We start from the raw sequence: 18,043 nt of genomic DNA, 5'->3' as shown, positions 1-18,043 counted from the left end.
CATGGTCAACTTTTCAGAAGCTATACTCTTAGAGAGAATTGACCCTTTCCCTCCAAGCAGCTCTTTGGCTAGGAAGTGGAACTTCCTGCCCAACTCCCCTAATGCTAAGATTTAGTGTGGCTTGAACTTGCATGTGACTTGTGCAGGCTGTCACAACCACTGTTAAGTTCAGATGTGCAGCTGCCCTGCTGTGTCCAGAAGACACTACTTCCTTGTAGTCATCCGCTGTCTTTGACTCTTACTCTTTCCACTCTCCCTTCCACAATGATCCTGGGTCTCTGAAGAGGGGAGAATAGTATATGTGTTCTACTTAGGGCTGAACATTCTAAAGGCTCTTATTCTTTGTTCCTTGGCCAGTTATGGGTCTCTGTGTTGATCATTACCTACTGTAAACAGAAGCTTCTTGAATGAAGGTTAAGAGATGCCTTCATTTATGGATACAATGATAAATCAATAGGAGATGGTTTAATAATATGTCCATTTAGCAGAATAATAGTAATAGATTCTCTCCTAGGGCCTATGATCTACCTAGTCATAGGTTTGGGGCCCAGTAATGGTGCCAGTCTTAAATCTCAGAAAGTGGTTGGTTACTCCCACAGCATTTCTGGCACTATTGTACCAGTGGGCATGTCTTACCAGGCCAGTCGTTATTGTAGTTCACAAGGTTCACACCTTAGTGAGATTGATGACTACTTTTCTCTTCTGGAAGCATTTGTAGCACCTTCCAGCACTATTTAAGCTAGTCAGTAGGGTTGATGTTTCCAGGTCAGTACTGTTCTATGACCCAAGTATGTGATGCCACCAACAATAGGGCCTTACCCTCAGTGCACCAAGACATGTTTTTATTTAAAAACACTACACCAGATTTTTAGAAGTTAGGAATAGATATTCTACAGAATAAGTCAGACATAAATATCAACATATCGTAGAATATTAGGCAAGTTTCTATACAATACGTTTTTTATAGCCTTTGCAACAATTTCCAAACTGTGTGTATGAACTTCAGTAGCTTGAGATGTACAAGTGGATCACCTTGTATTCTTCTTACAGTGTTCTGTATTTATCACATGCATTTACAGAAACGTCTCTTTTATAACATTTTATTCTCTGGGGTTTTAGTCTGTTTTCTGCAGCCAGAATTTCTATAGATTTATGGCTTGCTGTGCACAGTATTCTGTAATTTAGAGTTTAAAGAAAGAAATGTTGCATGTTGCTGCCTCCTGCAGACTCTGCAGCATATACCACCTGCAGCTGAGAGCCTGTGTGTCACTACTTCTTCACAAGAATTGCTGGGAGGATGTGTGTGTTTGTCTTTAAGGTATTTTTATAGATCCAGTTTGGGGAGAACTTCAGTATATAGTTAGACCACCTCCATTTGTTTCCACCAAGTAATTAAATTTTTTTAAGGACTGCAGTTATGGTTACCAGACACTTCTTTTGACATGTATCTATATGATAAGGCAAGAATAAGAAAAAGTCTGTGAGTTATGGGTCTAGAAACAAAGGTTATGATTTGCCCAAATCAAGGATCAGTCAGTAGAACTAAAACTCACCCAAGCCACTGCCTTCCTGCCAGTCTGGCTCTTTCATGAACTCTCTTACTTTCAACACACTATAAACCACCCCCACTGGCATGGAGTAGAATTCTGTTTATAGATTCTCAGGATGTTTAATAAAAGTAGTATAATCACTATATTTTCAGTGCTATCCCTTAAAAGAAGTATGTGCATACAAAAAAAGTATGAATTTCACTAGATTATAAAGATTATGGAGAACAGCCATAACCACCCTACAAGCATGCACAAGATGCTCTTCTCATTTAGCATGATACCTTGATGTTTCTGAGTCTTGCTCCTTAGTTTTCTGCATGTGAATTGCCTTGGGTTTTGCACAGAAACTGGTAACTGTACTTGTATTAAGTCAACAAGCAGTGTTTTTCTTTAGAGGGTCCCAGAACTTAGATTTTTATGAACAAAAGTTTTATCCCTGGGGCTGGCAAAAATAGCTCAGTGGCTAAAGGCATTTGCTGTCAAGCATGATGATCTGATTAGGATTCCCCAAGACCCACATGGTGTGAGGAGAGATCCAACCCCCAAAGTTGTCCTGACCTACACACACACACACACACACACACACGCACACGCACACACGCACACGCACAAAGAAATAATACTCTAACATATTTTTATCTTCATATTCCATGCTGTGAAAGACAGTGAATATATATATCCCAACTAGTTTTATGTCAACTTGACACAAACTAGAGTCATTTGGAAAGAGGGACTTTCCGTTGAGAAAATGTCTCCTTAAGATCCAGCTGTAGGCAAGTCTGTAGGGGCATTTTCTTAATTAGTGATTGATGTGGGATGGCCAAACCTATTGTGGGTGTGGACTAGTGGTATGATTATAGTAAGAAAGAAGGCTGAATGAGCCATGTGGAACAAACCAATAAGCAGCACTTCTCCATGGCCTCTGTATCAGCTCCTGCATCTAGGTTCTTGCCTTGAGTTCCTGCCCTGACATCTCTGCATAATGAACTACAAGCTGTGAGATGAAATAAACTCTTTCCTCCTGAACTTGCTTTTGGTCATGATGTTTTATCATAGCAGTAGAAACCATAACAAAGACCATGTGTGAATACCCCCTGGCTGTTTAGTCTTAGGCAGAGCCTTGCAACATAGCTCAGCCTGGACTTAAACTTGTGATCCTCTGGCCTTATCCTACTGAGTGCTGGGCTTACAGGAATGCATCACCATTCCAGGCCTCCTCCTCCTCCTCCTCCTCCTCCTCCTCCTCCTCCTCCTCCTCCTTCTCCTCCTTCTCCTCCTCCTCCTTCTTCTTCTTCTTCTTAAATTATAATGAAAATCTTTTGTCCTACATGTAAAAATTTTTTTCTTTTGAGAAATGAGCCTACTGACCCTGATGCAAGCTCTTTCCACAACTATCCATCCTGTCAGTATACATTAGTATCGCAGGCTAGGAGTGTGAAGTGACAAAGAGTCTCTCTAGAATGTGCAGGCCCTGGAGTGAGTCCCCAGCAAAAGAAGTAGGGATGCAGAGTCCTCGTCAAATAATACCTCAGAAAATTTAAACATGTAAGAGTGAGCTCTGGTGGCTCTGTCTGTAGTCTGTTGCTTCCCTCACTCCTAAACAGTGCTGGGAATTGAACCCAGGCTCTCGTGTGTGCTCAGCAAGTGCTCCACAACGGAGCTGTTTCCACAGCGGTGATAGTGAACACAGTCTTTTTTTCCAGTTTTTCATTGGTTCACTTGTTATTGTGTGTGTGCGTAATGTGGTTGGTTGGGACACATGTCCCGTGACACCCACGTGGAGCTCACATGACAACTGTGGAGTTGTTTCTCCTTTCGCTGACACTGGCTGTGCTTCCTGGCTCGGTCATCTAAGGAAAGGCCGTGAGGCAGAATCAAGAAGCCAAATTGATAGCCAGCCTTTTGTTTTCTACTCTATGACAATAGAGATCAGTTCACCACCAAACAGATAAACACTCCCCCTACTTCCCTTGGGATAGAATCCAAATCCAGAATGTGTAAATCGGAGGGACATGCGCGCGCGCGCGCGCACGCGCACACACACACACACACACACACACACACACACACACAGTGGTGTGCTTTGCTTCTTTTTCTTTCTGTCTTCCCTGCCTGTCTTCTGACTCATTCACCTCACCAGGAGGGAATCCCCGTGTATGGGAAGAGATTGCCGACTCAGGTGTTAAAGATAGCTTCTCTCTCTGGCGATGCACTTTGAAGGTCAGTCAGCATACAGCCATTACTTTAAAGTTTCTGCAGAGAATTCCACTGGGCTGTAATTGCTGGATAAGAAATCTAAGGAAGCGTTCCTGCTGATACGGTCATTTCTCTTGTTTTCCCCAAATAGAAGACAGCATAGGGAAAGGGGGTGAGGCTCCTTCGTCAGGCTCTGAGCTGCTCTCCTTAGCAGCCACTCCACGTTCTCCCAGATTCACAGTGTTCTGAGTTCTTACTTTAGCAGTGCTTTCCTTAATTGTTTCCCCACGAGTCTCTGCACACAAGGGCAGTAGCTTATCCCTTCGAATCAAATAAAGAAACTGGACAAAAATAGATTGTTGATTTGTACAAATAAGTGTGCTAAGGCTTTGACTAAGGTAGAATTTGATTTCCGGGCATGGAGTGTTCATCTTGATCTTTAAAAAGGGAAGGTGTACACAGGACTGTCACCTGTAACCACCCCCAACACAAAGGTATCTATTGCAGTTTGCCTAGTAACTCTAATACTAAAGCCTGAGGGCCACCACAGTAAAAATTTCCTGATAATATTTTTAAGTTCTTTTATATAAGAATGGTGAAGAACTGAAAGTTGTGTTTTTGCTCAGGAAGTGATTTATTTTATTACTTTTTTTCTGCATTTTTTGTTTTGTTTGTTACTTTTTAAAAAAAGATTATAAGAGGAATAAATATGAAACAGTGATATAGCTTGCTTTTGAAACATTTGCCGAGTGTTTCTGTGTTACCTACTTATAAAACAAAACTTGGTTTTATAACTGCATAATTTTGAGTAGAAAGACAATGGAGAAAGACCCAAACTATTGAGAGTAATTCGTCTATGTTAAAGGATAACAGAGCTGCACTTTCCCCTCCAGTGCCTTATATTAACGACCGTCACAGAATGCTTCCTATAAGGTAGCTTACCTCACAGCCAAAATGGAGACTGCTGTAGGGTGTCACCTAAACAGTCAGAGCAGGGCTGTAGGCAAACCTTTGGAATAGTCCACCCTTCACAAAGCCCACTTTTCTGGGACCAACTTTGCCTCCAAATTCTAGCTCCCATAACCAATCAGTTTAATTACTGTGTCTTGAGAATTGACTATATACGTGAAAGCAGTGCGCTCGTTTGGGAGGGGACAGGAACTTAGCAGGAGCAAGATTTGGATGAAGCTCTGACACACATCAGTAACTTTGAGAGTGTTGTCAGGCTGCACGGAGCTAAGAGTAGACTGACTTCCTTCACATGGTGTCCGCCATTAGGGTTTGTGCTGCAAGGTGATGCACTGGCTCTTGCAGTGTCCCTCGGAGGCCACAGGGCTACTGTGAGGCTAACTTCTAACAGGTGGCTTGGGGGGCTCAGAAATGCTGAGTCATTGGAGCTGAGTCGGTTGCTGTTTCTCCTCAAAGACTGGTAGGATCTGTGCTTCCAGCATCCCCTGAACACAGGCCTGCATTTGTGCACATGCATACACACAGATGCACGCACACACACACACACACACACACACACACACACACACCACACACATATACATTGCACATACACACATGCATGCATATGTGTGTGCAAATATGCACACACGTGTGTGAACATACATGCACTCTCTGAAGTTAGGGCCATACCTCAGTAACTTCCAGTGGGTCATACTAAGAGATTCTTCAATAGCCAAAGCCAAAAGGCCTTGTTTTAAAGAACAATCATACCAGGAGAACTTCTTGTTCCTTTGTGACTTCTCAAGGGGACAACGCTAATAACAACAGCAGCCTATCCCATGCTCACAATGCTCTCACTCTTTCTATGTAATTCACAACAAATGAGTGAAGCCAAACTATTTTTAAACTCAATTTACAGTTGAAAGATCTGATACAAAGTAACGCTCTGCTTTATAATACTGATGTCCTAGAGACAGAATTGGCACTCAGGAAATCTGATTCCAAGCTGTGCTCCTGACCATGATCGTGCCAAAAGCACCAAACCATCTTCTCAGCGACAACAGCTGTAGTTACTTGGCCAAGAGTTCCAGTGACTTTGGCTGGCTTCATTCTTGATGCTTACGCCTCAGCCTGCCTGATGCTGGGGTTATATGTGTGGAATACCACACTGCCTGAGACTTACCTTAGCATGTAAGTGATAACTCTTGCTAGGAAGTGCAGAGTCGTCTTCTAGGAATTAGGTAGACAGAATTAGTGAGAAAAGAGGTTTGCCTAACTATTCAGCAATGATGGGAGCTCCCGAGAAGGTAATTTACTCTGAAAATGTATCCACAAATCAGTTGTACCTTTTCTCTCAAAGTACTTACACTTTCACAAGGAGCATTAACTAGTTCTTTTTTCCACAACACTCTTATAAGCTAGGTCAGTATTAGTAACCCCAGTATACAGCAGGTATTCAATCCACACAGTGAAGAGGTGTGGAATCCCTGAAGCTCACACCGCAGTTCCAGAAGCAGAAGAGCCCTCCTTGGAGTTTCCTGTTTAGCTGGGATTGCTTTACAGTCTCATATTTCTACAAGAAAAGAAGAGTTAAAATTGAATTAGATGAAAACGCTTTGTAAGCAAGTCCAGAGCATTATGCATAGAAGAACACTTGTCTTTCACTTGGGACCTTGTTAGCTAAAGCATTTCATTTAAGTCATGAGGTTCTCGTTAAAAATTACGACATACATCTCAAGGTTAGTCTAAGCCATAGCGCATCTTCCCTTTTACATCAGTGCAAAGTAAATGCTGTGTATAGAAAACACTGTTGTGACTTTCCATGCATGCATGCGTGTGTGTGTGTGTGTGTGTGTGTGTGTGTGTGTGTCTGTCTGTCTGTCTGTCTGTCTTTCTGTCTCATGAGAGTCTCGATATATATCTCATGCTGGCCTCAACTCCTCCTGCTTCAGCATATCCATCTATTTTGGGTGTTGTTTTGTGGTACTAGGTCCAATACTTTCTTATCTTTAACAAGTATATAATCTACCAGGAAATTAAATAATGTTTTTCAAGGCTCGTCAGTTCTCCTCTGAGTTGGAGCAGAAGTGTACTGAGGTTTAGAGAACACAGACTTTAGCTCTTTCTAAGGTATTTCACTAACACTGTCTCGTACCACACCCGGATGACTGGAAATGGAGTTTTAAAGTTAGGCACCTTAACTTACCAGTAATTCAGCTATTTAGACAAATCACAATTAACTCAAAAACCAGTCTGCTTTTACCTATTTGTGTAAGAAAGTTAGCATTAATAGTTCTTAAACTTTTTTTTTAATTTTCCGGAGCTGAGGACCGAACCCAGGGCCTTGTGCTTGCTAGGCAAGCGCTCTACCACTGAGCTAAATCCACAGCCCCATAGTTCTTAATTTTTTTAAGACTATTTTTACGTATATGTTGTGTCTGTTTGTGGGTAGTGCTGGTACCTGAGGAGCCCAGAGGCCTTAGGTTCCCCTGGAGCTGGAGTTACGGGTGTTTATGAAGCCACTCAACATGGGTGCTGGGAAATGAACTCAGGTCTTACGCAAGATAAGTATGTGTTCTTAACCACTGAGCTATCTCTCCAGCTCCAACAGTCTTAATATTTAAAGCATTTGGTCTTCATTGGGCTATTCTGATGCTTCATACTGCTAAGAGATGCCTCATACAAAATCACTTCCTGTTCTTCCTTCCTTCCCCTTTCTGTTTCCCCTGAGAGTGACTAGCCTGGGTTTGTGATTTGGAGGACAAGACGTTCTTCAGCTTCACAGATGTTGCTTCCCAAGAGGGTTCAGGGCTGAAGCTATTCAGGAAGACCAACTTTAGCTTTGAGGGCTTTTGAAGATCATACCTTACAGGTGCCTCTTGAGACATTTTTTTTATTGCAGATATTTTAAATGATGAAATATTTTTGCAGTAGAAAAGGGAAAGAGAAGTAAAGTAAGATGATGTGACAGATAGCATCAGAAAACTGAATCAGCCTTTGCTTTGATAATATCACAGTTTACACAACCTTCATCAAGGTGAAAAATGATTTAATCAATCCATATCATCAGTATTTCCTCTCTGATTTTAATAGCCATGCTTATTTATATCCCAATCAAGAATTGTCTCTGGGAAGTGTGTAATTCTTCGTAGTACACTCAAGTCAGTTGGGGGTTGAGAGTTGTCCATGTTGCCTTTTATTTCAGTGTTGTGATTTTTAGCTCTCTGTACTTCATTGTTCGTGTCAGACAGTGACGACACAGGTGGGGACAGACCAGCACCCTCTGTCCTGCAGAGACCGCACTTCCCATTGCGCAGGGCTCTCTCCCCGCTGGCCCTCTGTGGACACATGTGCATGCGCACTGTCTGTCAGGTTGTATTCCCCATTGCCTCCCAGACACAGGTAGACTTCCTGCTCTTTGGCGCCGACAATTCTGCCTTCCATCCTCTCTGTTAGAAGGACTCCTGAGTAAAGAATGATAGGTCTGACTCAAATTCCAGATTTGCCACTTAGCTTAGTTGGAATTATTATTGTCACTGTGAATCAGTCTCCTTGTGTCTAAAACCGTTTCGGTAAGGGTTAGTGAAAGGATAAAAACACAAAGCACTCCATAAATATTGGCACCTTCCTTGCAATTTCCCTTCTGTAGGCTTATGGATGCTTCAGAGCTGAAGTTAGACTTCCTCAGTGTTTCCTTGGAAGGACTTAGTTGGCACACCATGCCATCTCAGCATCGTCTGTCTTGTCTTCGCTGTCTTCCCAAGCTGCTTGTACATTTCTTGAAAGCAAGAACTCTTGAAACTGAATCCTCGGCTTTGGCAGTATCTTTGCTTTCTCTAGAAAGTGATTCCCTCAGTCTGTAGTCACGCTTAAATGTCCTGGTAAAGGAAAGAAATGACTTACATATTCTTAACCACATGGTTGTCTATAATAAAAAATCTGTGGCCTTCCAGTGACCGCATCTTCTGTGACAGCATACATAGAAGAGAAAGGGAGGGAAAGACACCCATTCAGTGAGCCAGACCATCTGGAACAAACAGTGGCAAAGGAGAGATGTCCTAGGCTGGTTATTGCCACAGCAGACATAACGGGCTAGTATCTCTGGCCCAGAAAATGACCATCAGGTGGGACTCAATACTGGGAGCTGTTTGTGTCAACAGATATCCCTGGTAGGATCAAATCCTTTGACTCACAGCACAACTCTAGTGAGAACAGTCCCACTGTGTGAGTCAAGAAGGTAGCAGCAATGCCAGAATCTCATTCAAGATTTAACATTTTGTTCTTAGAACATCTCTACCCAGGCAGCCAGAACATACTGTCTAAAAGAAAATCAGGCAACCTTTTCACATTGCAGTCTTAATGTGGGATTGCTGCTATCACTCTCCATTAATTCCTTGGGTTTTTAAGGCATATAACTCACCTCACCTTTTGGTATGTTTCATTTTGAACTACATGAAAGAATAGTATATGTCTCTATAATCCATTATTCTCAGACATACTCAGGCTCTTCATTCCTCACTTTTTATGGTATTTTAGCTTCAAGGGGATATTTTACAGTGATGGATAAACACAAGATCTTGAGGCTTGATCTTCATTGCCTGCCAGCTTTTCACCAAAATACTTGATTCTTCCAATAGCATAGCAGCCAAAACTTGAATTTCAGTGCAAAATCGTGAGTCACACACATACTTCTGTGTACTGATTGTTGCATTAGCTGCATTATTTGCATTGTCACTTTTTGCTCTTGATGTGTCGGGACCTTGCATTATGAGGCAACGTGAGAGATGTTTCTAATGTATGTGTCTGTGTCTCTTGTCATTGAGGTCATTGTCATGAGAAAAGCCTGGACATCAGCCATGACAAACAGAAATATTTTGACAATCCACAGTCACTGGATGCTGCTGAAGAAGAGCCCTCTGAGCAAGGAGCAGAGGAGGAGCCTGTGCTTTCTGTTGAGAACTCAGGGAGGGACTCAGATGCCCTTAGACTTGAAAGTAAGTTGACTTGACCTGAGCTGTGCTCCGGGAAAAATCAGCTCCCGAACACCAGGCTTGCGCTCTTCTCTCCTCACAAGAGTTTGTTTCCTTCTTCTAACAGCCACTCATAGAGTCAGGAGGTTGACCATCAAATGATGAGGCGGAGGCCACTGTGATGAGGAATCACTCTTTCTTCCATTTCTGTCCCTTTCTTGCTAGACAGACTTGATTCATGCATGTGCGCTCCTGCTTCTCAACACTCTCAGTCTCTGGAGTGAGTCACTGCTGAAAGGAAACTCTGTGGCTTCTGGAATGCTTTGCCCTTGACCCTGGCCTGACCTCAGATGCTCTTTCACTTCCTCACTTACTCTGTCCTGTGTCGGGAGGATACCTGTATCCTGACCTTCTTTCCTCCCGTGCAGTGTCTTTCGGTGGCACAGATTCCTGTAACCACACCAGCGGCTCCCACAATGTACTTGCCCTAAGGCTTCTCCACAGCTCCAGACTGATTTTTGTAGGCTCTTTATCTTGATGTACAGGGGCTTTCAATCTAAGATGTCTGCTGTTGAACTTGACTTTATATTTGGTCTGTTTCCTGAAATGTTGAATTCCCATATCCTGTCCTGTGACTGCCGCTCAGCTCACCCAGGTCCCCTTGATTCCTCAGTCTCTAAGACCTGCTGAAGCTTTCTTTTCTTCATCTTCTTTCTCTGCTACTAACTGACACAGGCCATCTTCACTTCTGCCTTTCCCCCTAATCTGTCTTCCTAACTGTAGCCTTTTACTTTGTATATATGCTATCTATCTCTGTGTGTGTGTGCACACATATAAGTAAATATAGAACTAGAAGTATATAGGGTCTGTGTGTGTGTGTGTGTGTGTGTGTGTGTGTGTGTGTGTGTGTGTGTGTGGAGAGACAGACAGAAAGAGAGCAAGGGAATGCCCATAATTGACACAGAATTTTAAAAGCAGAAGCAGCCATTGTGATGGATTTCTGGTGTGTCCAAAGAGTTGTTTCTGAAATGCAGTTGTAATCAGGTAAGTTTCCTAAGCCTAAATTTTTCTGGAACTCTCTATTAGATTCAGAAGAATCTAAATTAATATAGGCTATGAGGTAGTTTGGCCCCCAATCCCATTATAACTAAACCAGTAGCAGGAAGTACAATATCCATTCCTCTCTCTCAGGCCAGGTTCTTTTGAGCCTCTATATCTTTCACACAGACTTATAATGACCTCTGCAAATGCTCTCCTGGGCTGGGCATGTAGCTTAAATAGTAATGATTGCCTGGCATACACAAAGACCTGGGTTTGTACCCCAGAACTGTATAAACTGGGCATAGAGATTCACATATCAGCTATAGAGGAAGTTCAAGGCCAGCCTGGTATATGTGAGACTGTCTCAAAAAGGGAGGAAGGGAGGAAGACAGATCCTATACATTTGCAATGTTGCCTTCTCTGTGAAGCATTCACAAAAGTTTTCAAACATTTAAGGAACTTCATCTACTTTGTTTTTCCTACATTTTACAAAACACATTTTATATATTGAAATTTGTTTGTGTGTCTTGGCTTCTATCAGATTATGAGCTTTCACTAAAAAACTCTTTGTTTTAGATTTATTTTTATGTGTATAGGTGTTTTGTCTTCATGTATGTCTGTTGTACCACATGCATGCAGTCCCTGTAGAAGCCAGAAGAGGGCATCAGAACCCCAGGGGTTGCAGAGGCTTGTTAGCTGCCACCTGGGTGCTGGGGAGTAAACCCAGATCCTCTAGAAGAGCAGCAAGTGTTCTTAACTGCTAAGCCGTCTCTCCAGCTGTTAAGATTTATTTTTACTTATTGTTTCATGTGTTAAGTGTTTTGCCTGCATGTATTCATGAACATCACGTGCATGCCTGGTGCCCTTGAAGGCCAGAAGAGGACTTTGGATCTCCTTAAACTGGAGTTACAGAAGATTTGTGGGCCATGTGGGTGCTAGGAACTGAACCTAGGTCATCTGCAAAAGCATCAAGTGCTCTTAACAGCTCATCTAACTCTCCAGCCCCATAAGTTTTTGTTTGTTTGTTTTCCCTGAGTCACGGTCTCTCACTGTGTAGCCCTAACTGTTCTGGAACTCTCTATGTAGATCAGGCTGGACTTGAACTCATAGAGATTCACCTGTCTCTTAACCAAGTGCTGGAATTAAAGATGTGCCCCCAATACCCAGCAAACAGTTGAGTAATAAAAATAAATATATTTGGGGGTTAAAAATACATTTTTTAATTATTTGTGTGGGGGGGGGTATGTGCACATAAATGTAGATACCCACAGAAGCCTGAAGAGGGTGCGTATCCTCTGGAGCTGGAGTAACAGGTGCCTGTGATCCACCTAACATGGTGCTGGGAACTGAACTGACATTTTCTGCATGAGCACTCTTAACCACCGAGCCTTCTCTTCAATACCCAGGCCTTGAACTTTTTACATACTATGTCCTATGTCTGTAAAAAGTATCTTACATTTATTAATTGAATATGGTATTTGCCTTATGTGGATTGAATTAAAATATTTACCAAGTAGGGTTGGTAGGATGGCTGCTGACATGTCTGATGATCTGAGTTTATTCCCAAAACCCACATGGTGCAATGAGAATACTAACTCCCACAGTTAGCCTTTCACCTCCAAATGCATGGGTGTACACATATGTGTACACATGCACAAAATCTTTTCCCCTACTATTAAATATTTAAAAGCTCCTGTATAGGAGAAGCAAATCAGTCCTCAGGGAGACCACTACTGGTGTGAATGATTGTGTCTTTTCTGCCCACTGTGACTTTCACCCTTATAGAGTTAGAGAAATAATCAGTTCTATTGCAGAGTATTAGACTTTCAGGAAACTAAAGCTTACTTAGCAACTCCCAAGGATTTATCCTTAAACTGGACAGTTGGCTCATTTACATCAGGATGACTCTTCTCTGATGCCTGGCAATCTTGTGTCTTTTTTGGCACCAGTACACCCACACAGTTCCATGAACATCCTGAGGTTTCTTGGACTGAGAGTCATCAGAAATGACCTGAGTCACACTGAGGGTATTTTACCCATTTATAGAAATGGTCCCTATTCCATTTACAACTCTGTAGTATCTGGGATATTTATGACTACGACGTTAGTCATTATTTTTCTCTAAGACAATTCAGAATAAAACCGAACCACAATTCTGCCCCATCTCTTTTTTGTATAACACATCATTGCCTGAGAGAGCAGTCACCTAGCGTTTGTGTATCTTCAATTCCATTCCCATGTGTTTCTATTCAGCCCCATACTTAGGATGAGCCATAGTTACCCTGACCGGGGCAGGGAGTTTCTTGGGCCTCTTCAGCATCGTGCAGACTTACTCAGACAGATTCCTTTTGTCTCTGATGATTCTACTCACAGTGTGAGAGGTGTGAGCACTTTCAGCCACTCACTTTTCTTGACCATGTGTCAATCACCTGCAGTTCTTTTCCTTATCATCTAGGTACCAATAACATATCCACAGGAGAACAGTTTTCAGTTTACATATTCCTATCAGTAGGCTTCCTCTGCTGTGATTATCAGTTGTAACAAGTCCTGCTTTTTACCACAAATATATAATAGTATGTTTTCATAGACACAGCCAAACATAGACATTAAAGACATTTTGAGAAGTCTAGTTTGGGGGGAAAGAATTTAAAGAAACACAAATAGTTAAGTCCTCTCTAGTGACTATTAACTGTAACAGTAATTCCTGCCTTTTAGTGGTATATTATAACTTATACAGTATTATGCATCATGTACTAATTTGTGAAATAGATATTATTAAGCCCACTGTATAGATGAGCCAGCTAAGGCTCAGGTAAGTTAGACAGCTCCCTCAGATTGTCAGTAGTGGCATATCTAAAATACATATTTAGCCTCCTGATACATGGGGTCTCACTATTAGTGCACTTCAGAAATAGAGGTTTGATGGATGAAAACATCATTTTCAGTTGGTAAGAATGATCAGAATAGTTTACTAAGAGAAGTACAAAGATGATCTCAGAATAAAGGTCAGTCTTGGTCAAAGATGTACATCCGGCCACCTTATACACCAACAGACATTTCTCCAGAGATAAAAGAATTTTACTCATGTATCCTTTTTTAAAAATTTCTTTTTGCTAAGAGTGAAGATAATGCCACTGATTGACATTTTCTTTTTTTTTTTAATTTAAATTTTTTTTCATTTTACATACCGACCAGGTCCCGCTCCATCCCCTTCTCCTGCTTCCCCCTCACCTCACCCCCAGCTCACCCCTCATCCACTCCTCAGAGGGGGTAAGGCCTCCCTTGGGAAGTCAACAAAGTCTGGCATACCAAGTTGAAGCAGGACCAAGCCCCTCCCCGCTGCATCAAGGCTGAGCAAGGTATCCCACCATAGGGAATGGGCTCCAGAAAGCCAGTTCATGCACCCAGGATAAGTCCTGGTCCCACTACCAGGGGCCCCACAAACAAATCAAGCCACCCAACTGTCACCCACATTCAGAGGGCCTAGTTTGGTCCCATGCTGATTGACATTTTCAGATCACTGCTTAGTACTTGTTTCCCTGGTCCACAGCTGTTCACTGGCAAGCCATCACTAGAGAAGGAGGACATAGGGGTTGTAGTCAGAGACACTGCTATCATGACCTACTTCTTCCACCGCTGAGTATTAAACCTTGAGCAGGTCACCTCCCTGAGCCAAAGTCCTTAACACACGGAAGCACCTGTCAGTTGAAGGAGCCCTAATACTGGTGTGCCAGAGTCACCCAGGGAAAGTTCCATTTGCTTTCCCGGATTGTCCTCTGATTTGTTGCTCCTGATGTACTGACTCACACGGAAGAAGAAAGAGCACCACTGTTTTGTTTTTGTTGTTGTTGTTTCTGCTCAGAACACACCTTGGTGTGAGTGCTTTACTCTAGGCCCTGCTCTCTGATTATCGTCCTGATGTTTTATACCAGTACTCATGTCCTAAGTCCCCATCAGATCTTCAGCATTGCAGCCTGACTTACAATCAGATCCTGACATTTAAAGAGGACACTGGAGCGCCAGACAGTATTGCTTAGGGCCCTACACTGGTTGCATCCTAATTTAGAACCAAGTTAGTCTGTGTCCTGTGTATGGTCTCATTGTTAAAGGTGAATATACTCTGCTGGCCTTCATGGTGCTCACCTGTAATCCCAGTATTGAGAAGCCGAGGCCGAAAGGAGCTTGAGTTTGAGGCCAGTTCAGGATGTGTAGCAAGCTCAAGGCCAGACTGGATGGCATGACAGATCCTGTCTTCAAACAGACCAGTTCAGTTTTGTTGCTTCATGTGCTAGTACGTACCTCTCTTACCAGACCAGAGTAATGTTTCAAGTCAGGCCTGAAGTGTCTGACCCTCATTTAAACATTGCCTTTAGGCTGTTTACTGGCCATGCACTTTTTGTGAATCTAGTACACATCTTTCTAACTTTCGCTCTTTAAAATGCTCTCACAGCCCCTCTTCTGGAACTGTAAATGCAGTTTCTTACCCCAAAAAAGACAGTCACGTGTTTGTGTTCCCGTTCTGGTGCTCCACTCCCTCCATAGTGCCCCAGCAAGTCATCCACTGGCTTCTGTGGCTTCCTTGGGCACCTCCACTTCTCCTTGGGTGATCCATTCCATTGTTCATCAATTCCACCCTTTCTAACACTGAACTAAAACGCAAGCTTCCCCTCGTGAGGCCCGTGGTCTTGTTTCCTGTTACTGTGCTCTCCTAGCTTGAAGGGAGTTATTCCTGCCCCTCCGCTCCTCCATGTCAGTCAGTGTGCTTACTTCCTTCAGCAACTCTTCTGAGGTTGTGGCTCCTCATCTCATTACCATCCTCAGAATAGTCTCATTGAGATTTTTCAGTCTTCCTAGCGAAGTGTGTGTTCAGCTGATTGTTTCCGAGCTGCACGTCAGCTGCCATTCTCACCATTGCGTCACCCTCAGTTCCTCTGTCCCATAGTCTCCTTTGGAATCTCTTAAACTGAGGTCCCCAGACTTAAGCCTGAATGCCCATGTGTTCTTGGAACATTGAGAAATTGTACTAGGCTGTTTTCATTTCAGATGGGGCACATACCATAATCTGCATTCTCAGCCCCTCTGCTCTCTGTGATTCTTGACAGACTACCTAACATGGCTGAAACTCAGGGTGAACCCATGTGACCCTCACTGTGGGTACTCATGTTCTCTTCAGCGTCACAATATTTATCCTCCATTTCCCATGTGAAAATAATGCCTGGTAAAGAAGATGAAGGAAACTGGAGGCGTGGGTGTCAGCCTCTGTTTCAGTTTCTATCACACCATCTGCCCCACGGGCTGCAAGCCTAGAGTCTGCTCCTACTGCTTGCTTCCAGCATTATTTCAAATCTGAGATTCCGCCACAATCCAGAGCTGTCACCATACGGAAGGAAGGCTGTATTTCCAGTTATAGCGGACATTTGTACAGGACAGTGAGTGCTCTACGTGGGGCAGTGTCTGCAGACCAGTCCTGCCTTCCATTCTAGTGCTTAAGCTGCATGGCTTATGATAGCCCAGCCCTCTTCACACTGCTCTGCACCAGCAGCAAATGTTTGAATAAGTCATCTGATAAATGCCTTAAACTTTAATTCTGCCCTATTACCCTTTCCTAACTCTACTTCTATAAACAGAATTCTATTTTCAAACTCAGGTTGGGAACTGACATCCACCTCATATAGAACCCTGCAATTCACGTGAAACTTTAAAATCTTGAACTCATCTTTAAACCCACCCTTTTTTTCTCCAAAGTTCTCTTTGCAGTCCCAAAGGCAGCTTCCTTTGTTCCATGAAATGCCATTCTAGTCCCATGTTCTGTCCTTTCTTGTCCCTCGCCACCCACGCCTTCACCAGCTGACTCACTGCTCCTAGACCTGGGCTCTCACCATCCTCATGGCTTTCACATACTGCATTATTAGTCTGCCTAAGGAACAGGAGGCTCCTTTGGTAGGAACCTCTCTTCCAGACTCCACCAGAGAGTCTTAACGTCACCAGCTTCCCTCTAAATTGTCCTTGCTGATTGCCTATCCACAGGCTTTATTCTAATGAACTTGCAATTAGTAGCACCTTCGTACATGTCTTCCTGTGTTCCTGCATGCATATCTACTTTGGTCCATGAGTACCTGAGCCAATGCACATAAGCTTTTTAGAAAGTTTCCCCCAAGCTGCTTCTCTGTCTAAACCCTGCTGCAATTCTGCCTTTCTCTGGGAAGCACTGTGTGATTGCATTCAGATCATTTTGTCTTATGAAAAATTTTAATTGTCTCAAACATATATAGCTTTGTGTTTCCAAGTTTATTATTGCTTGGTTATATTTAATTTGGCAGAGTCAAAATCTTCATGTGCTTTTTGCCCCCATCAAAATAGTTTATGGCAGAGATGGACACATGCATAGAAAAGCTAAATAAATAAACACTGGTTTCCCTCACCCACAGCATTTGTGAACCACCCATCTGAGAAGTAAACATAAACAGTGTATGTGTTTAGTGCTGTTGCCTAAGAATTGCTGTCACCCTGGTTCAAACACCCTTTGGAATAGATGCTAGCAGCAAAAGCCTGAAGCAATTCCAGGGCCTTTCTTCACTTGAATACTGGCTACCATTGTGAAATACTCTCTCTCTGATACGTTCAAATTATGCATTTGTATAATAGTAGGTGTGTCCATATCCACATGACCAAAGTATTGGGAAGCGATAGCCTTGAAAACTTAGACATTTTGCAGGTAAATGGCATGGATGCTTTCACATAATAGCCAGTACTGAGAGAAAGTAAGAGTTCTGAGCCACAGCCTATGTCCTAGTTGGGGTTTTCGTTGCTGTGATAAGCACTATGACCAAAAGCAAAGCATATTTCACATTACAGCTCACAGTCCATTATGAAGGGAGATCAAGGCAGGATCCTTGGGGCAAGAACTGAAGCAGAGGCCATGGAGAAGCACTGCTTACTGGCTTGCTCTCCCTGGCTTGTTCAGCCTGCCTTCTTAGGGGTGGCACCAACCCACTTTGAGTTAGCTGGGCCCTCCCACATCAATTATTTATCAAGAAAATATCCCACACTCTTGCCTACAGGCTAATCTGATAGAGGCATTTTTTTAACCAGGGTTTCCAGAAAATTCTAGCTTATGTTAAGTTTACAAAAAAAAAAAAAAAAAAAAAACAGCAGAGCCTCCTTATGCAGTCTGATTGTATGTTTAGAAAGCAGTCAGTAGTCTGCCTTTGGCCAAAGCCACATTGTATAAGATGAAATTTATCGAAGAGTCTTTCCTGTCTCAAAATGGGGTGAAGGAATCCTTTGGGAGCCATAGGAGGAGAAAGAAAAAGAACCTGAAAATCAGAAGAGGAG

The 18,043-nt window shown here is 42.8% G+C and overlaps 1 protein-coding gene across 4 annotated transcripts in view; it reads left to right on the top strand.

Moving 5' to 3' along the window:
- The window catches only part of Ttc17 (tetratricopeptide repeat domain 17), a 108,215-nt gene that overhangs the window by 46,342 nt on the left and 43,830 nt on the right, over positions 1 to 18,043 (top strand). For 2 of the 4 annotated variants that reach the window (XM_059260991.1, XM_059260993.1), the window contains exon 17: positions 9,521 to 9,691. The exons of the other annotated variants lie outside the window; for them this stretch is intronic. In XM_059260991.1, coding sequence (XP_059116974.1) covers positions 9,521 to 9,691 — 171 coding nt within the window. The remainder of the gene's footprint in view (positions 1 to 9,520; positions 9,692 to 18,043) is intronic. 4 annotated transcript variants of the gene reach the window in all.

This window comes from Peromyscus eremicus, chromosome 4, assembly GCF_949786415.1.
Source record: "Peromyscus eremicus chromosome 4, PerEre_H2_v1, whole genome shotgun sequence".
Classification (NCBI taxonomy): domain Eukaryota; kingdom Metazoa; phylum Chordata; class Mammalia; order Rodentia; family Cricetidae; genus Peromyscus; species Peromyscus eremicus.
This window is presented reverse-complemented; position numbering and strand designations above follow the sequence as displayed.